This window comes from Sparus aurata, chromosome 8, assembly GCF_900880675.1.
Source record: "Sparus aurata chromosome 8, fSpaAur1.1, whole genome shotgun sequence".
Taxonomy (NCBI): domain Eukaryota; kingdom Metazoa; phylum Chordata; class Actinopteri; order Spariformes; family Sparidae; genus Sparus; species Sparus aurata.
The window spans coordinates 5,903,144-5,930,447 of NC_044194.1; the positions used below are offsets into that span (position 1 = coordinate 5,903,144).

General features: G+C 43.9%; 3 protein-coding genes across 9 annotated transcripts in view; 1 reads left to right on the forward strand and 2 right to left on the reverse strand.

Annotated features, from left to right (window-relative positions):
* trim44 (tripartite motif containing 44) overlaps nucleotides 1–1,953 on the reverse strand; it is a 44,936-nt gene extending 42,983 nt beyond the window's left edge. The window contains exons 1-2 of one of the 3 annotated variants that reach the window (XM_030424796.1): nucleotides 1,895–1,953; nucleotides 7–660 (exon numbers count right to left, since the gene is read on the reverse strand). In XM_030424796.1, coding sequence (XP_030280656.1) covers nucleotides 7–636 — 630 coding nt within the window. In that variant the 5' untranslated portion in view covers nucleotides 637–660; nucleotides 1,895–1,953. Of the gene's footprint in view, nucleotides 1–6; nucleotides 661–1,380; nucleotides 1,653–1,894 lie in introns of those variants that run through there. The other 2 variants (XM_030424795.1, XM_030424797.1) reach the window with 2 other exon arrangements.
* The window catches only part of pamr1b (peptidase domain containing associated with muscle regeneration 1b), a 68,308-nt gene continuing 42,881 nt past the window's right edge, over nucleotides 1,878–27,304 (forward strand). For 2 of the 5 annotated variants that reach the window (XM_030424788.1, XM_030424793.1), the window contains exons 1-6: nucleotides 1,878–2,002; nucleotides 4,994–5,110; nucleotides 5,835–6,056; nucleotides 6,456–6,516; nucleotides 10,055–10,147; nucleotides 10,531–10,740. The gene's annotated coding sequence lies outside the window, so the exon portion shown is untranslated. The remainder of the gene's footprint in view (nucleotides 2,003–4,993; nucleotides 5,111–5,834; nucleotides 6,057–6,455; nucleotides 6,517–10,054; nucleotides 10,148–10,530; nucleotides 10,741–27,304) is intronic. The other 3 variants (XM_030424789.1, XM_030424792.1, XM_030424790.1) reach the window with 3 other exon arrangements.
* Nucleotides 24,653–27,170, reverse strand: fjx1 (four-jointed box kinase 1). The gene has a single exon (XM_030424794.1). It carries the CDS (start codon nucleotides 26,642–26,644, stop codon nucleotides 25,361–25,363), a length of 1,284 nt encoding a protein of 427 aa, XP_030280654.1. The 5' UTR covers nucleotides 26,645–27,170; the 3' UTR covers nucleotides 24,653–25,360.

The following is a 27,304-nucleotide window of genomic DNA, read 5'->3' on the forward strand; positions in this document are numbered from 1 at the left end:
ACTCACCTTCTGCCACACGTAGGCCTCGTGCAGGGTGATGATCTCATGCTCGCGGTGCTCACCCTGCACGGCGCACACCACACATATTATCTTCTCGTCTGGTTTGCAGTAGAGGGAGCCTTCCTGTCCGTGCTCCTTGCAGCGCAGTCTCTCTACAGTGACAGTGTCCCTCTTCCCGGCCTCTCCAGCAGCCACGGCCTCCTGCCCAGCTTCTGCACCCTCTGCTCCGTCACCCAGCTCGGCCTCCAGGTTCAAACCGTTCTGCGCTCCTTCAGCATCACCACTCGCATCTGCATTGGCCACCCCGAGCTGTTCCATCCCCTGATTTGCGCCCACTCCAGCTGCCCTCTCTGCACCAGGCTCATCCTCAGCTCCATCTCCAACTCTAGAGTCTCTGTCGGTGCCAAGTCCATTAGCTTGTGTCTCCTCGTGGTTATAAGGCGTTAGCGGGTGATGTGTGCTGCTGGCATGTCTGTCAGCGTGGAGCGGGCAGAAGGCGAAGCTGCAGGAGTGGCACACTTGGGTGGCTGGCTGGGCCTCGTCAGGCTCGCACGCATCACATGACCCATCCATCTGCGGCAGCTCCTCGTGTTTCAGCCCCACGGCTCCTTCCTGGGGTTCCCCTTGGTGGTCCATGGTGGCTGATTAAGAGAAGTAAGTCTTATAGGAGACACAGAGTTTAGGACAGGTTATTAATAGCTGTGACCTTCTGCAAACGGCTCTCATATTTGCACTGGGGGGAAAGTCCAGGATCCTCGGGACTAATCCCCTCTGATATAATATTCCAACAACAGATGATGCACGGAGGGAGCCAAACACCACAGGAAACACAACATCCAAAGCAAAACACACTCACACAAACTACCTCAAGGGCACCAAACAGAGGGACCCCATCTGTGGCCAATGAACTGTCTGTGTGCAAACACAAGCAGAAAGTGCTGCGTGTGAGCCCACTGCAGCCTCAGCATGACCACAACACCCACGCTCACCTCAGGCCCTGACCTTTTTTTCACGTCCTTTTCCTTTGTGTACCTAAAACCTCCCACGAGCCCCTTTCTTTTTCTTTGTTCAGTCCACTCTGCAAGACTGAAGAGAGCCTACGGTGTGCACACACACATACAGGGAACAGACACAATAAGCAACCATTTTATTTTTCCTCTTGACTTTTTCCCTTTCTCCTCGGAGCATTCCCCTCCTGAGCTGTGTTTGTGTGCTCTCTTCCACTGCTGACACGAACAACAACCGGTAGAAAAAGTGCTGTAACGCACAGAAAGCCTTCGCCCCCTCTTCTTCTTCTTCTTCCCTTTCACTTCTCTGCTATTTCTCTGTCTGACTCACACATTCACACAAGCTTTTCTTCCCCTATCCTGTGGGGCTTACCAGTTTGCAGCTCACTGCAGTGTACTTACTCGTCTGTGTCTTCCTCCCCCTTGTGTTTCTTTCTTTTTGTGTGTGTCTGTCTAGTGCTAGTTTTGAGATAATGTGGAGTCTGTGGAGGAATTAGCTTGACGGCTAACTTCCTTAGCACTGCCGTCGTGCCTTGAATGCTATTACTGAGCTGTCGCCTGATCTGCTTTCACTTTACAGCAGTAGAGGAGCTCCAGCTCGGTTCCGACGGCGTTTGCTTCCTTATTTTTATCCGCTGCTGTCTGTTTTTTTTTTTTTTTTCCTACTTCCTGGTTGTAGTCTCCTGTGAGTGTGTGTGTGTGAGAGCGGCAGAGACACGCAGAGGTTGGAGAGAGAAAACCTGCCGCCTGTCAAGAGCAACAAACAGTGAAACTCCGCACCGGAGGCGGGTAGAGTTCTCACAGCTGTAATGTTCATGTAAATACGCAGTAATATCATGAGTTTCTGGTTTGTAGCTAATTATAAACGGCAAATGAGTGTTAATTACCCCCAGCTGCGCACGCGGAGGCTCGTCAACTGATTCGGCCAATCAGAATCAGGGTGACGGTTATGTCAGTTAGGGTTAGCAAACATGGCTTCCTGCGTGAGAGCTAAGGTAAGCTAATACTACATTTCAGAAAAAAATGACACCCTGAAAAGCTGTTCAAGTGCGGTTTTCTTCCTGTCAATGTGTGTTCAGAATGCTAAGATTTGACTGGAATAAAAATATACCCTACCTACCCTACACCTGAGCAGATACAGGGATAGAGTCTGTACCTAAATGTCACATTAGCTTTGATAATTAGCCTAATTGGAGTCAGTGTCCCTTGAGAGCTAAAGTAAGCTAACACTACATTTCATATTGAATGACAACCAACAAAAGCTGTTATGTGTTAGGAATGCTAGAATTTTAACTGAAATAAAAAAAATACACAAACCTGACCAGATACAGGGGAAGAGTCTGTACCTAAATGTCACATTAGCTTTAATGATTAGCCACATTGGAGTCAGTTTCCCTTGAAAGCTAGGGTAAGCTAACACTACATTTCATATTGAATGACACCCTATAAAAGCTCTTCAAGTGCAGTTTTCTTCCTGTCACTATGTGTTTGACTGCAATAAAAAAAATACACAAACCTGAGCAGGTACAAGGATAGAGTCTGTACCTAAATGTCACATTAGCTTTGATAATTAGCCACATTGGAGTTAGTTTCCCTTGAAAGCTAGGGTAAGCTAACACTACATTTCAGAACAAATGACACCTTTTAAAAGCTCTTCAAGTGCAGTTTTCTTCCTGTCACTATGTGTTTGACTGCAATAAAAAAAATACACAAACCTGAGCAGGTACAAGGATAGAGTCTGTACCTAAATGTCACATTAGCTTTGATAATTAGCCACATTGGAGTTAGTTTCCCTTGAGAGCTAATGTAAGCTAACACTACATTTCATATTGAATGACACCCAACAAAAGCTGTTCAAGTGCAGTTTTCTTCATGTCTCTATGTGTTAAGGATGCTGAAATTTGACTAAAATAAAAAATACACAAACTTGAGCAGATACAGGGATAGAGTCTGTACCTAAATGTCACATTAGCTTTAATAATTAGCCACATTGGAGTCAGTTTCCCTTAAGAGCAGTTCAAGTGCAGTTTTCTTCGTGTCTCTATGTGTTAAGGATGCTAAACTTTGACTAAAATAAAAAATACACAAACTTGAGCAGATACAGGAAAAGAGTCTGTACCTAAATGTCACATTAGCTTTGATAATTAGCCACATTGGAGTTAGGTTCACTTGAGAGCTCATGTAAGCTAACACTACATTTCAGAGCAAATGACACCTAACAAAAGATGTTCAAATGCAGTTTTCTTCATGTCACCATGTGTTAAAAAAGCAAACATTTTCACCTAAATATCACAGTAGCTTTGATGAGGAGGCACATTGGAGTCATGGCTCAGCCACTCACTTCAAAACCTTGTCACGTAGTTTGATAACACTGTAGAAATTTGCAATATTTTAATCCTATCAATAATATTCCATTGTAAGTGCATTGAAGCGATTTTTAAGCTTCTTTATTCTTTTGTTTGTTTTTGCTTATCTGCCTTTCCCTAACACTTCAAGGTGCACTACATAGTTTTGGGGGAGAAATTATGCCTAAAAAACACTCAATATACAAAGTCTGTTGTCATGACTGAATGAACTGAATAAACAAACTGACCTTAAAGGACAACACAATTTCATACTATTTTGCTTTGTTTGTATTTGGCACCCTGCCGCCTTTCTAGCTTCAAACAGTGTTCGGGGAAAATTATTTTCCTCCGAGAACAGCTTGTGTTATGGACAAGATACATTTTTCTGGGTTTGTATTATTACCCAATTCAAATTCTGAATTTGAATTTCCCCACTAAAAATACAATTTACCCCTTTAACCACAAGCAACAGCCATTCCCGTTGTCTCCTTCTGTGTACATTATGCACAAGAAACTGGGCTTGTAAAAAAAAAAAAAGAATACTTTATTGGCTTGATTTTGTGTAGCTGCAGATCAGACAGGGCTTTTTTGGGGGGTTTATTTAAAGAAAATCAATATAACCTATTGTAACACATTGACAAGATTTGAGCTCAGTTTATGAAAAACCTACATTTATTTGAAAAACGAATAATCAAGACAAAGCGCACAACCAGTACTCAGAGTTTTATTACGTGTTGTGACTAACATTTTCCTCGTTGGACTTTAAGAGGATGTCTTCTGTTTAAACACAGTGATTTTTTCTGGGATTAAAAAGTAATCATCAATGCAAAAATTATGTGCACTGTGGAGATCAGCAAACTTGTTTATTTGTGTCGCAATTTCAGCCGCAACTGTAAGATTTGAAGATATATAGTAAAACACTGTGGTCCGAACTGTCGAATGTTTCTACTGTGCCTGTTTCATGTACTGTGTTGCTTTACCAGCATCCTTGATATCCCCTCAACTGCACATCTCAAACTAACTGATAGTCTAGTATAAATTAAGATGTAATATTTCTTGTCTGTAGCCAAATAAGTAAATTAGGTGTCCAACCTAACATTAGCGAAATTTTTTCTTATTTGTAAGCTATGACAGCATTTAACAGGCCGTTTAGATGAATTATATGGATACACTTTAAAATAGCTTCATTAATAAAGACTATAACAGACATTTTATGTCAGCTAATGCGTGATGCAGGGGTTTTCAACGCGGATGTTACTGTAAACAAACATTGTGATTTGTTCTATATCTGCAGGCTGGGGATGAAATGAGATTAAACTCTCATGGTTTCCTTGGTGAATTAGACAAAGTGAGCTAATACAATGTTTGTATAATAAAAAGCAAATCCTATTTTCCCAGTGAGTTATTAAGTGCTGTTAAAGGACGTGCATGTTATCAGTCATGAATGCATTTATAAGAAATTACAGCTAAGTGAGTGACAGCTACAGGGCCAAAAAGAGGAGTTCATTATCTGAATACAGGAAAGGGGTTCAGCTGGAAGTGTAAACAAATTGTGAATTTGAACTCCGGTGTTAATGGGGAGTTTCTAATTATGATGTCTGCTTTCCCCTTCTGTTCACGTCCTTACCCTCCATAAACCAGCACTGAGAGACAATGGAGCAGGATTAGAAGTCTGGAGAGGAGACAGAGATGAGGAAAAACAAGCTGTTCTCTGTAGAGAGATCTAAAGAGGCTATTGAGCTGGGCTTCACACAAGCGGTATTTGGCAAAGCATTGTTGACTGTTACTCTGATTTGAATGGCACACCATAAATAACCATAAACCACATTCCAAGTAAGCCTCCGGCTTCCATTCGATATGGATGATCATGCTGTTTTTGCCAAAGATTTGAGCTCTCGGAAGAGGATTGCTGTTATGGTGTCACCACAGAAGATTTATTATTAGACAATAAACAGAAAGGATGACTCAATGGAAACATACGCTGGCAAAAATCAAATTTGCCTTGGCATGAGGCTCGCTTAAGCCATATTGATGTAATGATTAAAACTATAACTGTGTTTTCCAGAGGGCTTTTAATCATGAAAGATGTAAGATTTTGATTGGAGTTATAGTTGGAATGTGGAGCACTAATTGCATTGCCACATCCATAACAGCGATATCGCATCAAACCATAAGTTATCTCATTCTATCGAGCCACACGACACAAAGTTAAGTGCTCACCTGACTTATGTTTGAAATTTTTCAATGCATTCAACTCTGCTGGACGTTAGAAGACAGCATCATCTTGCACACTGCATAACACTAAAAACAATTAAAAGGCTCATTGATTTGCAGTTCATTACAATAAGCACTGGATATAAATACAAAACGAGGCTACTGATAGGAACTGTGATTAGTTCTTTCTCTACCCGGGGATTGTAGTGAAACAAAGTTTGACACATAATAGGAACTAAATTTGTTTACCTAAATTGTGTTTCCGCAGCTCAGAAAGGCCTGTGCAGGGAAGTTGGCAACACAGAGAACATCAAGCTCTCACAGATGGCAGCCAGGAGTGAAGGGGGAGTCTTTGGCAGCCAGGCCGAGCAGACAGAAAGCACTTACCTAATGCCTTGGTTTTAACATTGTTTTATCGGCATGGGGTCAGTTGTTGGTCTCAAGATGAAATGTCCTTCAGCACCCGTCCGTCAGAGCAGCTCTTTTCAGAGTAAGTTAGGATCTCCCTCTCTCTCTCCCCCCCGTTATCTGCTGATATTTGATTCTGCCTGTCTCCCAGCTCCTTATTTGCCCTCTGGATTATTCTCCGGATGGACTTTTCCACAACTCTTTCCACCTGTCATAGCTGTGCAACGTCAAATAGAATCAATATGCTGTTTCGCTGTCTGTGGGTTCCTGAAACCTGTCTCATGAAACATGCTTACTAAACTTTACTTGAACCTTCAAATCTGATCTGGAGCATGGACTTAAGGCAAGATCTGTTGGGTTTTCACAGATAACCTGCCAGTTAATTAGTGATACTGCTTTGACAGATATGCCCCTGGTGCTAGACTTGCTCAGTAATGTTTGTTTTGTGTGTGTGTGTCTGTGTGTTTGTGGGTGTTTGTAGGGCAAGGCAGAGGAAGGACAGCTGTCAAAACTGATTAGAGGCGCTGAGCAGTGAGATACAGGTGAGGGAAGAAAGCACAGTTTGCACAAGGTAAGCACTTATGAAAGACAGTGATGCAGGGCAGCGGTTTCAAAAAATTCTGTTGTTCAAGACAAATGAAGAGAATTTTCTGCCAAGTATACAAATGTGTACCTAAAGCACATTCAGATTGCAAATGTGTTTCAGTCTGCTGTGTTACCTTACTGGTATTATGTCACCGTGATTATTATTATTAGTATTATTATTACATATAGTTTTTATGTTAGATACACTTAGTTGTTTTTATATTACGCAACATATAATCGTCAATTGCTGCCAAATGTGCTAATATTGACATGATAAAACAGTGTCAAACAAAAGAGTACATACATACGCACTTTATTTTTCTGAGCACCTAGGGCAAGTTTAAAAGTTCCTTATTTCTTTTTCCCCTCCAACCACCCTAAATCTGTAACAAATGTTCCAGAACTAAGCTCATCCATTTTTAAACTGATACTGTGAAGGCTCTATTTCACATTGGTTGGAATCAATCATTGCTCTTTTTTATGAATGCATCCAAAATTCTGTATTATATGTATCACACAAGCACCAACTCATTACTGTCTACTGCCAAAGGCATATCTATACTAATCTCTCTCTCTGCTGCCTTCTTGTCTCTCATAGACAAGGAGAAAGACATATTTTGCTCCCGAATGAAAACTCTGCCTCTTCCACAACTATGGTCGATTAAGTCTGAGTTTTATTTGACAAATTAAAGTGTGTTTAATCACAGCGTCTTTTTTAAAATATAAACATTAAGGCAGTTGTTTTTCTTTCTGAATAGAGGATCATTTGCTGGTCCTTGCTTTTCCAAGGGGCTGCTGTTGTGATTTTGGATTGACTGTTAAGATTGTGATTTCTGACATAATGAGCACTAAAGCCTGTCACAGATGATGGTACCACATTGTATACAACTTTCTATTAACCTATGTAAAGCTATTATAAATTACAAAATCTCTTTATGGCCCTTGCCTCTATTCCCTAGACACACAGAATCAATATCCAGCTTTTGGGCTGCAGCCTTCAATCAATAAGTCACTTAATCAATAATCCCTCGAGAGTACTGCCTCACGTCTGTTCTTGTAAACCCAGATTCTGCCTTGAACTAGATGACTAGAATCAAATGGACAGCATTAGAAGTGAAAGAAACTCAGTGGGATATTTGAACCATGTGAATTTGTGTTTATTAGTGATTAAATCATTTTAAGGCTACACGTAACTTGTTTTATAGCCTTGACCAGCAGCTCTATCGGTCACTCTGTTTGGTGGTTGCTTTGTACGCAAAAATGTCCCCACCTTTTTGGCAGCTGCAGTTTTCACCCTATTTGGCACAGAGCTCAAGAGTGTGAGTGAGGGTTTGCTTTTGTGTTCTTGCATTTGGCTAAATTAGAGGGAAAAGGTGTATAACTTCCAAACTGATTTACTGAAAATGAACTGAAGTTTGGCATGGAAGTGGAGTGTTAATAAGGCTGTGTGAATGTGTTTGCATGAACGTGCAGAGTCTATTTCTAGACCAGCTTCGCTCTTATGCACTTGAGTATTTTTCAAGTCTCAGTGAAGCAAAATTCTCAGCTATAAGGCTTTCCTTAGAGAGTAGAGCATGGTATCAGATGGACACAGACATGGAGTAGCAACAAACACACAAAGCAGATAAACCAGCGAATCCACCATCACTGCCTTGGCTTATATGCCTAGCCCAGCTTGATCCAACCCCTGCTCTTATCGGCCTCTTACACACACTCTGTAACCACGGAAACTGTCTTACACTACTAGTCGTCGGCCAGTCATGCGCAACCGGTTGTTTCCTGCAGGGTTCACGGCTCACTTTTGCTCCGAGCTGCAGAAATTAGGTGTCAGGGGACGGCGGTAACAACGTTTGTTCAGAACCAAACATCCAGCACAGCTAATATGATCACTTTGAATTCTCACTGCACATTTCAGTGTTTGGAAGCAATTAAGCCAAGGCTTGTTTTCCTGAAGCAAATTGAAATATATCATACATCAATAGTTGTTTCGTTCATGGGTACACATGGGAGAGTATTTCTGGTGGTATGGATGGATTACTTTTTTAAAATTTGTTTTTTTAACATTATGCTGTAGCTTAACTTTAGCAACAGACACTGAGAAAGCACCAGCACCTTATTATACCCAGTTTTTTCAAATTGCATCATGTTCAGAAGCACTGCTATGAATAAACAAATAAATCAATGCTGCGTAAGAAATGACACAAATGAAAGAAAATAACATGCTTTATAACGATCACCAAAATAATATATTTATATAGAGAAAATCTTATATTAATTGCTTGGATCATGCTACTTAATTGTATTTTTATCAGTTCACATTATGAAATTGCTGTGATCAGTTCTGGCCAGCAATACCAACATGAGATCTTGTCTCCAGGTGTGGTGGCACACATTGATCTATCACTTACACAGACGGGTCAAATATCCTTTTTTACTATGTTTTAATCCATTTTGATAGATTATATTGTGTCTGTTTCAGTCGTATGTGTCCTCACCAGGCACTGAACCCTTATGAGCCTTTTAGATACAACTCGATTTATACTGGCTCGCCGTCCAGGGTTCAGGGTGCAGCTAAAGCAAGAATGCTGAGCGGTGCACTGGTCATTGTGTGCAATAGTTTCATTGCAGTGAAAAGCTATTGTGACATTGTGCAAACCACTGGAAATGATTTTCGTGTTGTGTCTGAAAGGTCCTTTAATTTAATATGAAAGTATTTTCATCAGTGGTCTAACAACTACAGTGCTTGCTGGAGATCTACATGCATCCATGTGTTTTCTATTCTTTAGTTGTGGTAGTTTTTAGTGAGTGTTAATGTCTTCTGTCATCAACTTCATGACAGAATGAATTGTGGGAATGTGTTTCTGAGAACAGATGTCAGGATTGGACCACACTGTGTTGCAGTCCTCAGTGGGAGACATCTGCTGGCCCAAGATGGGAAAATAGACTCAATCTGCAAGCTTGGACAGGTGATCTGTGTCGAGCTTTTATCTTAGGAAGTGGCCATCCTTGAACAAACCGTTGGAATTGTGCCCAAAAAAGAGATTTTCATAATGGACTCTGAGAACAGAGCTGCATGTGAGAGTGAATATACTCCTGAAGCAGTCCAAATATGAATATGTGTTTGCACAAATTAACTGCTGCTGTCAGGTGTCTTTTGAAGGTGAATTTATGTTTCTGGCCTCCACCAACTGTTACCAAAATAGTACAGAGCCCTGGTTCAGACTATGGAAAACATTAGGAAAAACCAAAGCAAATATCATATTGCACGGACGAAGGGAAAAATGTTTTCTACCTCAGGAAACTTAACTTTATTAGTACCAAACTGCACATAGCACCATTCCCCCTGTATGAAATTAAAACCCTGTGCTGTCATCTCTAATCTTTGTCTAGTTAGTAACTAAACGTTCTCTGAAAAATAGAATTATCTTGTCACATAGGAATGTTGTCAAATAAATGGTGTAAATTGTCTCCATTTTTATTTCTGTTTTATAACAGGAGATCTCCTGTTTCATGGAGTAGCTCTACCCTAATCTGGTTAAGATTTGCTGGATGTGGATTGATACTCTCTTGTCTCAGAGGAAGAAAAAAGTAAGCCAGACACAACGGGTGGTTTGTATTAGGTTGTTATGTCTTGGCTTTAGTCATGACTTGCTCATTCTCCGGCTCCATCTGTGCTTCGTCAGCAGCAAACAAGTGTGTGCTGGCCACTGATTCAAACTGCAGAGTAGACAGCACACCGCTTAAATGTTTACTGGGTCACAGCATCTAGAACTTTGAAACTGAGTAAGATGTAGTGTAAATAAGAAATCTTAATTAAGCGTTCACACAATGATTAAGATAAATAGCCCCTTTCAACAGTCATGCGTGCTTGGCCACAGCTGGACCACTGTCTGCCATGACATCATATCCGAGAGCTTTATTGGCGCTATATAACAATGACATTCACTGTTTTCCTCTGTGATCCCTCTCAGCAGGCCCCTAAACGTGGGCGCCGGGTCACAATGATCCTCTGTGCCCCTGACGTATGGCATCCTGGCACTGATGTGCTCCTGGAAAATTCTCAGGATGACTATCCACGCCAAAAGCTTTCAACCAAAATCCCGGGATGGCGTCCTCTGGGGCTCATGCTTGATGATTCTGGGACTCGGTCTACAAAACGCTGAAAGAGAGATGGCTGAAAGGTGAGTGTGTTTAGGGAGATAGGAAAAGCATGTGACAGAAAGAAAGAGGAATGATCGAATAGTTAAAAATTGGCGTGATCCAACCAGGCAAGAAATACTGTATTTGGTCGCCAAACCAGAGTTTCACACAATTTTGCCTCTGCTGATGATGATTTAAGGGTTTCCACACACTTCTCATTTGGAAAAGAAATGGGAATCTCGTCTCCCACAGAACCCTGACAACTGGTCTTTAAAGCAAAGCCTTTTACATCGCAAACCTCTCATCATGTTGAAGCTGACCCACTAAGTCATTTATGTGCTCTGATCTCAGTTCTACACCTGTCAGTTAAATGGTGGCAACATGAACCTTATTCCTCTCTCTGACAGATCGGATAGGGGTGGGCAGGAATGAGAATGCATTGGGCACAATCCCTGTGGTAATTACAGATTTAAAAGAGAAAGAGTTTCACACAATATTCACTCAAACAACTACGCCCGGGGCCAACAAAATGGAGTAGAGTCTTTTGTGTGCATGTGTAGCTGAGGTTGCTGATGGAGTGGTGAGAAAGACGAAGCCTGAGAGAGAAAAGAAGAGCATGATAGAAGCTGAGAATAGTTTGGGCGGAAAGGGTGGGGTAATGTGGAGGGGAGAGAAAAACAGCAAATGAAAGGATGGAAGATTGAATTTCGTCTTCACGGGCGAGAACACTGCCTGCGAGCAAACAAAAGGATGACAAGACGCCCCGCCGCTGTTCTCTGACTGACGGTTGGACAGTTCCCCATCTTCCTGATGGCAGCCCCTCCCTCTAACTCCCTCTGTCGCTGCAGTTGTCAGTGTCCAATATCAACTCTTAAAACAATTACTAGACTGCCAGAGGGTGGACATAGCGCTGAGTCAGCAGCCAAAAGTGGAAGACTACCTGTCACAGTGCGTGGAGGCATGCTGAGGAGAAGGATACGGGATGAAAGGGAAAAGGGGAGGGGAGGGGAGCAGAAAGAATGGATGAATCATTTTAAAAATGGAAATCTAATGACGGATAAGCTGCTTATTAATTTGGCTGACACTGCCACTGTGTGTGTGTATGTGCACGTTTGGCTGTGCGGTCTGTTTGTCCCCTGTCTTTGAGAGAATACAACACTAGTCACAGCAAAAGCAGATTATGAGATTAAGTGGTATGCTTCTGGGAAATAAATAAAAAAAGTGGTGGATGAATGAACGTGGTACAGTGATGCTAGAAGGAAATCAGTTTCCATTGAACCTTACTGTGCCGCGTTTATGCATAAAGGGAGTGTAGGCGTAAGGCGTGAATGAGTCGTGCTATTTGATGTGCATTTCTGTGTAATATTCTGAGATGGAGAGGGCAAAGGGGTGACTGTCACTTTGTAATGGCTTTACTGAGAGCAGGGAAATTAATCGTTAAATCAGTAGGATTGATAATCTGCTCCGGGTGGGAAATAACCTACAGAAGAAGCACAACGACTTTGTTTTTATCTCCTTTGCTTACGGAGTTGCCTGTCTCACTCAAGATTGCCTCGCAAGTACAGCGCGTTATCCCAGGAGATTAAATTGTTTTTTCTTTACATGGAACATGTGTAGCATCGCAGTGGAGGAATTTGTAAACCATGGAAAGTATAAAATCAGGGCTTGGATGGTAACCACCGCAGGGGCCAAGTATCCTTTTCCCTTTTCCTACTTCCTTTTTATTTATACCCCTCACCCATCAATCCCCTCCCCGGTTCCTGTGTGTGTTTAGAAATAGGATCTTATAGCCTAAATTGAAAATGGGACTGCTCCACAACACTCAACACATGGCAGCAGATGTGTGGCAGTGAGGAGGGGGAGAAAAATAAGGGAGGGTGGGACTGAAGGAGGGACAAAGGGGAATAGTAGGAGGAGGAAATGGAAAGATGACAAATAAAAAAATAAAAAAAAAGAGTGAGAGAGAGGCAAAGAGAGGGGAAAGGAAACGACAGACATGACTACAGCAGGGGAAGAAAGATGAGAGACGGAGAGGGGAGGGAAGAGGAATGGAGAGGAGTTTAGAGGTTCTCAAACACTTTGCACTCCCAGCACAGCAGATGCCACATTCTGTCTGGCACAGTGATCTGTGGGCCTGCTCTATTTATACCCTCGCTGTGTCACTTCAGGGCCAGCACAACACGCACCACACACACACACACACACACACAAACACACAAACATCTAGCATCAGGCTCTTGCAGCTCTCCTGCAATGACTGAAATGAGGCAGGTTAGAAAGGCTCCCTGCTATGTGTGGGCATACACAGAGACTGAATGGGAACAGGATTTCTTTCTATAAATATAAACAAATGGATACCGCATGACTGTAAAAGCACTGCATGTTCAGTTTTTTCCAAGGTCCCCTGACACTTGCATGTGAGAAAAAGATGCAGATTTTGCTTTTCATTAATGCCTGGCTGGTTTTCATTGGCAGAACACACCATGAGAAAAGGGAGAGTGAACAAACAGTGGTCTGATTGAGCAGCGGGAGGACCGGAGCCTTTTGGATTGCCCTGGTTACGGGGAATAACAGCCACAAGTTACATCAGCTTTCCACCTTAACAATGAGCAGTGTTGGGCAACTCAAAGAGGAAAGTCTTAGTCAGTGTTAAAGGAGAAAAGGAAGGGCGGAGGGGATGAGAAAAACACATCAAAGAGAGACAATTTAAACGTTTTAAACCGCAGCAACAAATACAACGCCATGTGCTCTTTTCTATTAGTGTGTATTTCTTGCACCGCAGCATAAAGATTTTATATGATTCATCACGCGTCTTAACTCTAGCAATGGTGGTGACTCTCATGCGGGCGGAGGAAAAGCTTGATGGGGGCACAGCTTTAATCTAACAAGCAACATGGCGAGAACAAAAGCATGGTGTCTTTCCTCGCGCTATACGTGTAATCTCATCAATGACGCTGCGTAGCATTGTTAAGAGGCAGCACCCCTGCTTGTTAAATGACCTTTGTTTGTAATCAATCAGCCGAAATGTTACAGAAGCAAAGCAGGGCTCATTACACATCCGGCTCAGAGAAACGACAACACTCCACACATCCATCAACCTTACACACCGTGGGCCCCTGCAATATAACACTAGCTTGATAGGAACAAGCCCACTCACATATACAAATATAGATCGATGCACACGTCCACACTCTGGCTCTTTTGTTCGTTGACCTATGATGTGATATGCAAAGTCACAAAAACAAAATGCAATAGCTCCGAGGGAGGTGGTATTTAAGAATAAGAGGAATATTTTATGCAGGTGCAAAAAAAAAAAAGAAAAAGCTTGGAGGCAATCTTTGAAGGGTCACCTTTGATATTATGAAAAATGAATGGCTAAATCACGTCTTTGATAGCTCTTAGTGTCCGTCGATGTGGGAGAATAAGTGAGGCGGACTTCAAAGTTGCGAACTGCCATGTATGTCTGGTCATATAGGTTTGAAAAATAAATAAATCAAAGCTCAAATATGTGTGTGAGACACTGAGTGTAAACCAGTGAGCTCTCCAGCTGTCAGAGGCACGGAGGGGGAGAGAGAGCTGTGCATGTGTGCGCACCAGTGAGCGTATGAGAGAACAACAACAAACTCTTCCTCCTCTTTGAAGCGGACCCTATCACCTTCCTACCCGCCGCTCCGTTCCCCCCCTCCACCGTCCGTCAGCAAGCCATAAATCCGGGCTCTCATCTGCCGATGTGCCTCTGAAGTTCAGGAATGCCCGAGTGGGATTTGAGGCCCGGTGAGTTATGGGAACACCTGGGAGTGTTACGAGGGGGACAGGAAGGGAGAAGGGGGGTGGGTCTCAGGTCCTTAAACCTATGGAGAGTAACATGTTGACAGCCAACAAAGCTGATGGATTAGTTCTGGTGGTCAACTATCCTAGGTGTGGATAATTTGCCTTTGAATTACAGAACAGGCATGGAATACAAGCCCGCTGACGGCATGCACGCACCCGCGCATACGTATTGTTTTTAGCAGATGGGAACACGAGCATGTGATACAGTCCAGCGGCAACTTCAGATGGGAAGAAATGGCAGAGAGTTCGCTGATGGCAGAGAGAGGGCTGTTTTTGAAAAGGCTGAGGGTTATAAAAACAGAACATGGCTGGGGTCGCGGCCTGGCCCGACTCTGTCTTTGCTGCACAGCATGCTCGCATTCTTTAAGCCTGCATGCTCAAAGTCACCCAACGGCCCGTCCCTGTCCTGGCAGAGTCACTACATTGCCCTCCATTTGTTTGTCTGTCAGTGAGAGCAGAGGATTGTTTGAGTGTGTGTACCAGGTGCGTGTCCTTGTCTCCTGCTATATGCTGAACACATATTTGTGTTTAAAGTCGCTCTAACGGTTGTTTTCATCACTCATTCATTCATTCCATTAACTTTTGAGTACTCAGTCTATAAAATGTGAGAAAACAATGATGACAATGCTGTTGCAAACTACAATCTTATTGTATTATTAAACAGCTAATTAAGTTAATTTTAGATGACTTTAGCTGACTTGTTTTAAAATGAGAGCCCTGTAAAAGAGTAAACACGTTATAGTGCTAAAGGACAATAAAGCGTACCTTCCTCGCCAGCTGATGAATCATGCAGAAGACTAAGAAATAAGAAAACAGCATTGCTTATATAACCCTGCAGAATTGTTTAGACCCAGTATTATGAGTATGATAAAGAGCATTGTGAGTTCAGACTGCAGTTTCTGTCTGACATAACCCTGTTTGGCTGCATAGCTTACATAATCGCTTGTATTTTGTAAACTTCATGCATTCATGTTCAGTATTTATTACATAACAATGGAACTCTATCTAAGTTGATGTTGGATGGGGTTGTTGGAATGCATAATGACCTAGACTTTCAAAGCCAAAAGTTATCTCCTCATCGCTGTGTCACTGCCGGAGAGGGTTCTAGCTGCACCCATTGTCGTTCTGTTGTAGGAGAAAAAACCTCTGGCTTTTATGTATTTCTTCAAACTAATGTCGATTGTTTTGGGTGGCACAAAAGTCAGAATGCAGCGATGGTGCTTCTTAAAAACCGTGTGTGGATCATGCCTAAATCCTTGACAGCTTGGAGGTTGTTGTTGCAGTTGTCTGTAGTGACAGGGATTTTTAAAACGCCAACACACGCAGATAGCGGAGGGTGAGGAGAATGACTGAATAAAGAGCAGGACAGATACTACACAGTGGATGTTTTAAGTGTAACCTTTAGCCTGACAAAGTAAATTATGTGCTTGAACCTTTCAGTAATACTAAGTTAACACTGGGGGAGGCAAGCTTCTAAACCAGGCTTGCTAACATTTGAAGCTTATGCTGTAGCAGATAAACACACCGATGAATCCATCTAATTAAATTGTGCTCTGGTGTTGGAAAGACTGAAAAAGACACCCACAAGTTTTGACATGTGGAGAAATCCAAGGATTAACAGTTCTGCTGTGCCTAGTCATGGTCCCTAAGCTATGATTGGATAGGTGCTGTTTGGGGGAGGGGTTTAGTGATAGGCCAATTTCCCAGCGCCCAAGGTGACATCTTCTAATTATTTGTTTTCTCTGACAGTCCCAAAGATATTCAATATGAAATATAGGATATAAAACAAGACCTACACGAGGAATCCATTATGAAAATTGCTGACAGTGGATTTAGTCAATTGATCAACTCCTCTCGTACTGTATGTTGTGTGTGTGTGTGTGTGTTTAAGTGTATGGAATAAAGCCAGAAAGACGACATGTTTATAGCTCCCGGTTACCTCCACACATGACTGGCATAGCAGGAGGAACATAAACGGCAACATCAATGTGTAAATCACTCAGATGCACCCTCTTTGCCCTTGCAGGAGATGTCTGTTTTCAGTCTGAGTTCATCTCACAGTCAATCACCAGACCTTTCCATTTCTTGATGGGAGGCCATCAATTTAGCCATTAATATTGAGTCATATTAGCAGAACTCAATGATATATTTCAAAACCCAAGTGTCCAATAAAAACCCCTCTTTTCATTTTTAAAGGATAAATGATATAGAATAGATGAGGTGGCTCAAAAAAAAATCGAAGAAGTAGGAAAAAAGGACACAAAATGAGAGGATACAGTAGACATTTCCCCTTGTGGTAGACGTTGCTATATTACAAAAGATTGTGGGACCCTACGAAGATTTACTCTCTCTTTCAGTGGCATTGATTTTGTGGAAGATGTCTTTTGCGAGTAGCCCGGATGATAAGCCCCACCTGCAATCAATCAATGCTCGCAGGATCTCGCACTGGCAATGTTTGCACAAGCCAAGTTGATGTGAAGAAATAGAATGAGAACTTAATGTGAATGAGGCGAAAAGGCTGACAGAGAAAAAGAGAGAAGCGAGGAGACCTTATAAATCCAAGACAAGGACAGCAGACACATCAGTATAACAAAGCTGTTTTGTTTTGTTGGACTCAGCTTGCCGATTCACAGAATGATACGGCCTTCTGAATTTCCTGTAACCCCCGCCCTGTCTGTCAAGTGCTCTGTTTTTATTTAGAGGATATTGAAAACCACCCACATTTCAGCATTTCAGTTTTGTAGCCAAAGGATTCGTGCTATGCAACGTTTAAGGTGAAAAACACAAAGGTTTGCGGCTTGGATTGCCACTCAATGTGGAAGGAAGTGAACCACTATACCCTGTATTGTTTCCCCTTTGGTTCGGGTAATGCGAGGGTGCCGTGAAAGTGCGAGACACTAAGCCTCACCCTGCAGTCGTGTCAGAGGATAATTGCCGTGGCTGCTGGCGTGGGAGGCCTGGATGTCTCAGAGTTGTTATTTGAGGTGAGTCAGGTTACAGGTGTGACATAAAAGGAATGTCTTTGAGATGGGAAGATCTTTAAAAGCTACATAATAACATGTGATTAAAATGTCATTGTAAAAGATGAGGAAAACAGCATGTCTGCCGTTTTTGTTATCCCTCTTGTCCACTGTTTCCTTCCAGTTTAGTCATTTTCTAGCACATTTGCTGCAGTCCCGCCATTGATCATAGAAGTATAAAGAGAACTGGACACCAAAAGGTTCTTCTGTTTTTTTTCAATTTGTGCCCTTGGCACACAGGCATTCGATTCATTCTCTGGCTCATCTTTAGGAGGTATAGACACAGACAACACAAATGTAATCTGTTAAGGTTCGTCTCTAATGTAATTTTCATTACCCGATGGCTATAATCGAAGAATTCTAAAGGTGTGTCATGGAGTTTCCTTGTAATCAGAGTTGGGTGTACGTTCAGCGCCTCTCACCAAAGCTCTTAGTGTGCAGACTTGTTGATTGTGTTTCCATCCCCTCAAAACATTTGCAAATCCAACTGTTTGAATATTTTAAATCTTGCCTTGCTTACATCCTTATTTGCCAGCTTGCAGTCTTTTTCTCACTGCCTTTTGTTGTTGCGCATTGCCACCCTTTTTTGCCCATCGCCGCCAGACACTGTCAATCAGTGGAATAGTGTGAAACCGGCGCCAGGAATTTGCAATGCTTTCCTCATGTGCTAGTGCATGCACATGGAAGTCAAAAACAGAATGGGGACTTGCATGTAAATACATTGGTCCATAAGCATTACTAGTGTTAAAAAACTGTATCTTTAGCCAAGGTTTCTACACTACCAAGCAGTATTTCAACTCAATGCTACCCACATACCCTCTTTTTTTTTTTTTTTTTAACAAAAATAACTTAAATCCATAAATCAGGATTTGAGTCAGGTATATCAGGGTACTTCTGTTAATGATGCAAGCAACAAACATGGTTGAGACAACAGAATGTAGAAAATATAATGTATTTATAGCAGAAAGGTAGTGTAGTGTAGGACTGAATAGCTCTGCCGCTGTTTTCTGAAGCAGCAATGAAACCAAAACACTTCTGACAAGACTGCTCTTTTTGCTTTAAATGAAAACTTCAAAAATGAGAGATTTTACACACAAGGAACTTGATTTCCTCAGGATAATTCAAGGTAGCAGTACCATCCGGTGATATTGTTGTCAAGGACAGAGGGGATAATAATGTCTGCGAGCGTTGAGATTGCCTGAATTGCGGTGCTGCCAAGATTTGTAACTACGATTTTAAATCCTGAAGTAGAATGCCATGAAATCACATAAGCTTCATTAACGGATATTTATGGAATTGTGTCATGTTTTTTTTTCTATAGATTGCCCTTTTCTGCTGGCTCCTATGCTAGGTAGTCCTATCTCACCTTCACTAAGGCATGTCCAATCTTGTTCAAATGACACTGATACTGCAGAGTCAGCCATAACCCCCCTAATGTTTGTCTCCAGCGAGCTCTTTCCTCTTCCCCCTGCTAAAGAGAGAGGCCAGCACCTGGACGCAACCCAAATCGACTGCCTGCCTCTTATGCCTGTCTTCATCGCCGCATGCCTGAGTGCCCTCCTTTTCTATCCATACTCCAACCGACCTGTCTACTTAACTGATTGACTGTCATGACATTTTCTCACAGTTAGCTTTAATCATTTCACCGTAACAGTGTACCATTATGGAGCGAGGCAAGCCGGAGCATTTGTGTGGTACAACGGGGCTCAACGGTGGCACATAGTGCAATTTACATAGAAATGACCAAATTACTGAGGACTGGCGCGGCCAATGGGTGCTATAATTCAAAACGACGATTGTGACCACATGCAGGTCACAGTAGTCAGCAGGAGGTTAGCCTCCGGGCAGCGCTAACATTCAGAAAACAAGTGGTCAGCCAGCAGGAAGGAATGTGCTGTTTCAGCAGGTTGTAGGTATTTTGTCATCAAGTGTCGCACGTTGTCCTCTCGCCCTTCTGTGTATCGATTCTCTTTGTACTTCAGGCATGGAGAGGACAAAGCCCTTATGACACAGCCACAGCCACAGCACACTGAAAACAAAAACACAGAAAAGGAGTACGAGAATGGGCAGATATTTTAATGCTGTTTCGTTGGATTTGGCTTTTATAAATGCTTTTTTATTATTAAAATGTAAATAATGAAATGTGCGGGTAATTAAATTCTGAGTTGCTTTTCAGAAAGAAAAAGCTAATTCCTTCATTCTTGCTAGGCATTCATAACCATATGTCCAACTGGCTCATTCGGACCAATCAACTCTTTTTTCTGGCATTGGGGCCCATTCATAACCTCCACTTACTATATTTGCATAAAAAATATCTTGATTATGGCCACAACCTCCGCAAGGTGCAGGCGGCCATGAGAAAGCATTCAACGACAAAATGATAGATTATCTCCCCATGATTGCGATCAGTTATTCTCTCCAGCTAAAGACAGAAAAAAACAAAAAAAAAACAGTCATTTCCATAAGCATACTAATTCACATTTACATAGAGATGAATCCAGATGCAAATGAGCGAAACGGCATGTACTTGAAAACAGGTCCCCTGGCTGCACTGAGGCATCAACAGGCATCACCCAGAGGAATATCAAAATCCATCAAGCATGCCAATCAAATGCTGAGCAGCATTCCAGTTCAAGTAAGGAGGGGAAAGCAAGGCAAAACATCTGAACACAACAAGGTCCTTACAAGGGAGTTAATGTCATGCCTGGGTAATCCTTGATGCAAAAACAAACTAGAGTTTTAAGACGTGCTACGATGGCGGAATAAAGGACAATTTAGCTCGTTTACTAAATTTTCATTTGCCTCTTTTGCTTACTAGCAGCGGTGAAGCCTTTCATCTGCCGTTGGTGTGTGGAGGGCTGTCATTACGCACCCACTTCAGTCACAGCATCACAGCATGTAGCGGTTTTAACCTGTAAAAGACAGGTTTCCTTCGCATTCTGAAACATGAAAGTAGACCTGTTCTCGCAAGGATGTGAAATGCAAATGCTTTATAGAAAAATCAAAAGAGGCTTACGAAATTCTGCAGAATACAGTCTGACATTTTGGAGACATTGCTTGAGGGACGCAGCATAACAAATAGGATGGAATTAAGCGTCGAAAATTAATCAGGATTTATTTTATGTACGCTATGACTGGCATGAAGCAAATCGTATTACAGGAAAATAGAGAGAATCCAAAATGAGGTTAAACAGTTCTTCTTTCAAAAACAGCGTAATGGATTATGTGCAGATATCGAGGTCTATTTGTGCATATGCTCCAGACTATATTATTGCTGCGAATCTAATAATAACGTGAAATGACGAGGAACATAAGAACATCGTGTGTTTGTGCTGTCATATACTTTCTGTCGCCATAGAAGACATCAAAGATGTGGCTCACTGGTTAGTCGTGACAAAGTGTAAAAACAAACACGTGGGATGAGAGACTTTTGTAATCTGAAGGAACGGGAGGGATTTTAATAATCTGTAAGCCTGGCAGCACAAGAGCGTGGACAACAGCTGGACAGATGTCCATTCTAGTCTGCTCTGCTCCCCTTGTAGGATTTACTGTGACAAAACCCCTCGCACAAACCATTTCCACACCCGCTGATGCAAGTTTATCAGTGGAAGACATGATCGACGGAAGACTCCGGCCATCCCAGTTTAAGGAAATGGCAGAGCAGAAATCTGCCACGGAGTATTTCTGCACACACGCTCGTCTCTCTGATTCACTCTGATTTTTCTAACACTTTTTTTGTTTCTATCACAGCTGATTTTAAAAGTACAACCACATGGCAGAGATAAACAAACCTGCGTGTCCCTCGTGGTGACGGTGCCCAGGTGCATGCTCTTGTTTAACTCGCAGCGTGTGGTGAAATGCGACTGCAATCCAAAAGTCGCACCTGCGGATCGTAACATCCCAGGAAAACCCGCCAATACCAACATCGGATTTGACGCAAATGAATTCCGACGTGCACGTTTTGGGATGAAAACAGAGGAAATTGCTACACTTATTAAAAGTGGCATGTGCAGCTCTTTTCCGGCCCGTCTCTGTCACTCATTACCTTCTGCTTTGTCTTGAGGAAGAATGCCCTGACCCTATGCTTTCACCCCTGGTTTTCGGACAAAGCCGGGCTTTGTGCCAGCTCTCCAGGCACACCACAACCTAGCCGTCCAGGCTGTACACTGCCAAAGCCCCTCCAGTCGTAGCCTAGGCCCCCCAGTTCACCCTTCATGGCCCGAGTCCACTCGGCTGTGACTAAGTGACTCTCCCCCTAGTATGTGCTGTGTTTCATAATGAAATCATTCAGTCATGCACAGGAAGTTCCCTGGACTGCGTAGCCTTGAAAGAATGCCACTAATGTCCGTCCGCTCACACATGGCAGGCCCACAGGGGAAGGGACAGCCTAAGTTAATTAGTCACCTGGTGTGATTTCCAGTTTTGTATCCAAAGCACTCTGCCTTTTTTTTTTTACTTCAAATCATGCCGATTAGTTTTACGACTTGTTCAGGCAAGTCCCACTGATTGACGTCTGGGGATTTTGGAAGCCCTGTGTCATGTTCTGCGGGCCGGTGCAGTTTTTGCGGTGTGGCAGGGTGCCGTCTGTTCTTCGTCTGCAACACTTTGGATATTTGGGTACACGTGAATTTTAGGACCCAATAGTTCCCTGCAGAACATTGCATTGTAACCAGGAAACACGTCCCGCGGTTTATGTTTGCATGAAACAATTAGGATACAAGATAGAACGTGGTAATCAGTGAGTTTCAGATGTGCTGGTAGAATAGCTGTTTTTAGATGCTGGCTGTGGCGTCGTATCGATTGGACAGGCATGAGAGTGGTATTGATCTTCTCATCTAATTCTCCCAAAGTTACAGTAATGAGCGTTTCTGAAAATGTCCGTTCTTGTTCTGAACTGTTACCCAACACGGCGTTGCTTTAAACATTAATAGCTTCCTTTTTAATACGACCTTCTGATAAATCCAGAGATTATTTTTGTTTTTAAAAGAAAATCTCCAGCCGACGGTTTTATGTACACAGCTGGGACTCCTTCCACTCCCCTGCCTGAGAAGTGTCTGTGCGCACTTGCGTGTCCATGGAGATGATCCTCCCTCAGCTCCTCTGGAATGTTTGCAATGTGAACAAAGAAGAAGAAGATCAGCGGGAGTACCTGGGGTCTTTGCTCGGGCCTGCTGTGGGCCCCACGGCTGCATGACTTGTCTGAGTCTGCGGCTCAGCCTTCTGACACAGAAAACAAGCACATCTGGAAGGAACCACACAATGCTGGCATGTAGGAGGGCATAACTAACCGCCATACGGAGTAATAACATACTGCGCTGGTGCCACGAGCTCCGGCGAGTGTCATCCATTAGACCGTGTCGCAAATGTATTTGCATGAGGATTTCGTTGCCTCTGGGTGAAAAATCGTGGCGGGACTTGAAGAAGTTTGCGTGGTGATCTGAAATAAGCCAGGCGGAAAGCATGAGGGAGGGACATATGTGAACAGTTAAAAGGGTGATTCAACACCCTCTTTGATATCCACCGTTGGTGTGATTACAGCTGGCATGGTCCCGACGTAAAAATGTGTTTCTTTGGCGAAAGGAACGCAGAAAAAAAAAACTAATTAGGGAAATGAAACTTTCATTTTCCATTTAGCTAACAAACGAAGTTGACGGTGATGTTAACAGCGAAGACGGATGAGCTGCAGAAAGAGGGGGGAATTGGGTGAAACAGGGTGGGAAATTGTTTGAGGCAGGAACGGAGGGAGGGTTGCGAGTCCACAGACCTCGGTTCAGCATTGTGTTTAATCCCTGGTGTCCGCAGGCCGTCGTAAATCTCTCTGCGGCATTAACGGACATGCTTGGAGCGCGGTGCCCAGCTGCAGCCCCCTCCCCACCCTCCCTGAAACACACATGTTCGCATACTAACCCCACACCCGGCACATTAACATGCCCTCCTTTCCCCCATACAACAGTCGGTGCACATATTGATCCCCAAGTTCCTATTAGAGCTGCTGCAGGCAAGCTAGTCTGGAAAAAGCCTTCAGTTACACCTGCTTAACCCTCTGCTGCTTCTCCGCTGCCATGTAGTGACCCGGCAGGGAGAAGCATAAATCACCGATACTGACACACACGTGTGGTAAGCCATGAAATGAAATGCGGGTACAAATCAGGCCCCTAATTTGAACAAGAGACACTCATCCCCCTCTATGAAGATGCGCTGTCAAACAGCGGTGGTTTGCCCTCAATTTGACCATGTATATTGTAAAAAAAAAAAAAAACTTGTAAAAGAAACCAGATGAGGTGCAGATAATGAGAGGCTGGAAAGAATTAAGCCTTCAAAAGATCGATCGTACTTTCTCTCTGATGTGCTCGTAAGTCTAGAACCAGAAATCAGACACAGAGCCGGGGCCCATAGTGGAACTAACAAGGAGAAGATGCCTCCAGAAAAAAAGAGTGAAATTAAAGACCGATGTGGGATACAGGGGAAGGAAATAAAGCACGACTGACCGTGCCTGTGCCTTTTCTCTTGGAAACCTTTCACAGGTACACATTCAACGTTTGAAAAAACCAAACTGTAAAGGCGGCTCTCCTCTGAGAGCAAAGCGCTCATTAATTGTGGGTTTGGCCTCCCAGCAGCACATCGCACCCACAAAAGGAGTTTTCTTACTTTTTTCGGCCGAACAGCTTGAACCAATAAGCCGCCCTGCCAGGGCTCTAAGGTTCACCGTTTACATTACCGGAGTGATGAACATGCTGTACTCTGTCCTCTGAAAAAGGAGGAAGTTTCGATATAGTTAGGGAACAGCAAAGCCCCTCTTTCAAAGGATGTCAGATGATGTCGGCTGTCTCCTTCAGTTCATCATTCTGGGTGAGATTATAAAGGGGGATTAGAGATTCCTGTTGTAGCGTGCCTGTGGCTGACAGTGTGGCTCCTGGGGAACATTGTGCCAGCGCAAGATTTTTTTTTCGACAGCACAATGAGAGCACTGTAATGGGCAGAGTACAGAGAGGCTCGAAAAAAAAAATCCACGGCGCACTACACCGACTAGGTAAATATTTGATGCACTCTAATGAGGCGATCGAGCACAAACCGCATGTAAAAACACAAAGTCTGACAACGGTTAAATTAAATTACATTGAGTTTATCAAAAAAGGACAAGAGATTTTGGAATGTTACAATGCACGTTAAATTAGCGGAGCGTCAAACTCCCAAAAAAACAGGTCGACAGACAATATTTACAATGTACTTACAACATGTACAGTGGATATGGTACACCTGTGACTTTTTAAGGCTGAATATGCAATCCAAACACATTTACAGGAGTGCAGGTGCAGCTGTGACGATGTAACTGTGCAAACATTTTCTATAAAAAAAAAAAAAAAACATGGGGGAGCCAGATGTCAACAGAAATGCAGTATTCAAGAGTCAGATTATGTTAAGGCTTAGGCAAGACACAAGGCAAGAATCCAGACACAGGCATGAAGGGCTTCGTTATGTCAACCCCTAGTCACGAACATTAGCCTACTCTTTACAATTAATCCTATTCGGGTGAGCATCAGTGGAGAGTGACAGACAGGATCAACTGGCCTTAACCATCCCACTCTCTGTGTGAGGCATACAGTGAAAATCTCATCGGGGAGCTTATAAACATGTGTCAAATTATGTAGAAAGTAGGCAACACATTCTATTCACAAGAGGTAGTTCAGCTGGATACTCAAGACAGTTTTGTGTAATGCGCGTCAGTTTAGCGCAGGTGTGCCAGCCGCGTTCGCAGAGCTCATTTATACCGTGCAGGCGGCAAATCCCGTCACCTGTGCGTGCTGAATGTTCACAGCTGGCCGTACTTCCCTCTGCAGTGCACAATGTGTCTGTATAATCTGTCTATCCTGTCCTGGAGAACGCCCGCATGCTCGTCTGAGAGGAATCCTAGTTCCGGAGACAAAGGCTCGCTGTCCCTGTAGAGCTCCAGGAGCCTTTTCCTGGAGTCTCTGCGCCTGTGCAGCTCCGCCACGCGCTGCGTGGTCCTCTTTCTGAACACGCACACAGAGTTCAGCACTGTGCTGTGATATTTCTCCCACATGTTCAACACCCGAAAGCCGTGCACGAGTCCGGCCTCGTTGTCTATGAACACAAGGTCACCGCGGGCGGTCTGCAGGAGGTTGTTGGTGTCCCTCTCCATTACGCGCGAATCCCACTGCAGGCTGAACAGATTGCTGACGAGTCTGTCGAAGTTTGCGGTCAGGTAGTCGAACATGATCAGGTCGCTCCACTGCATCAGCTCCAGCAGCTCCCCCGTCGTCTTGTTCCAGAGCTCCTTGAGCACAGGATGCAGCCCGCTGCTCTCCTGTCGGAGCGGCGCAGGTGTGACCACCCCGGTCAGGTTGGAGACCCACTCTGTGAGAGACACCACGGCTCGATCGCTCCACTGCAGCCCGTCTATCCGCGTCCTCACAGCCGCCCATTGCTCACTGTCTCCGTTCACCTGGGACAATATTAGAGGGGGCACGTTTGTGATGCCCAACAAACTGGCAAGGTAATATGTCAGAGTTTCTCCTTGCACCTGATCCGCGTTTATTCCGTAACGCACGCACGCTTTGGTCCCATCTGCAAAAGTGGCGAGCTGATTAGATATCCTGCCGCATCCCGGCTCCAGACTCACTATCCGGTTCGTCCTGGCTCTCTCTCGCCATGCGCGAGCATATTCCTCCGTGAAGCCCACACGAAGGAGACCCTCCAGCCGTTCGCTCCAAAATATCCCATCCTCCACCGGGGAGCCTAACTTGACCGGGCCCTCCCGCTGGGCTGACCCCTTGTTATCCCCATTCACATGGTAATCTCGATTTCCTGCGGGGACGGTTTGATCGGTGAGGTTGCGAGCCTCAAGTCTGCCCCCCAAGTGGGGTCTTTGTGCCGGTGGGACAGCGAGCAAAACCCGGAAAGTTTTGGCAGAGAGGTCCGCTGGGAGACCCTGGTGAAAAGACCCTCCGCCCGGTGCTGAGAACCTCCGTTTGTGTCGCTCCAATCGGGTTTCCAGCGCGCTCCAGACGTAGAAAACACTTGCAAGGGCGCACAGGAAAAGGAGAGCGAATAAGTTTGCCGAAACAGCCCTCATGGTGAGACCACCCTTCCCTCCGGGGACCCGCAGAGCTCCAGCAGGTTAAGCAAGACACAGAAAGAGCCAAATTTCTTCAACCCACAGTTGAGCTGGAGCGGCTGAGAGCAGTGCGCCCCGCGGCTCCCAGGCGGACTGTTTGAGCTCACAGGAGAAAGAGGGTCTCCGGAACAGTGCGAATCTCATCCCCCGGCTTGCTCAGACGACTTGTCATATCCCTCCTCTGCGGGGAAACGAGAAGGAGCATTCCGGATCACCACAGCTGATATCCGCTAGTGAGAGTCCTCCATTATAACCCACTGGCGTCGTAGGTGCCGTCTGTCCGTGTGCACCTCTCCGTTTCTCATCCTCCTCTCTCCCTCTCTCTCTCTCTCTCTCCCTCTCTCTCTCCCTCCCTCTCTCTCCACCGGGCGCTGTGTGAGTTTGGATTTGTGGTGGTGTCGGCTCGCAGAGAGACACTAGGCGGTGAGACACGTGACTCCAGTCCCGAGATGGTGGGCGGATCGTGGGAAGGAGGGTTCAGAGAGGAGCGGAGCAAGTGCACCGCGCTGCGTTTTGTGTGTGTGTGTGTGAGAGAGAGAGATGTGAAAGGATTGTGTGGTATTAGCAAAGGCAGTCATTATGATAATTGATGCCTCGGGCAGAAATACTCTGGAAATA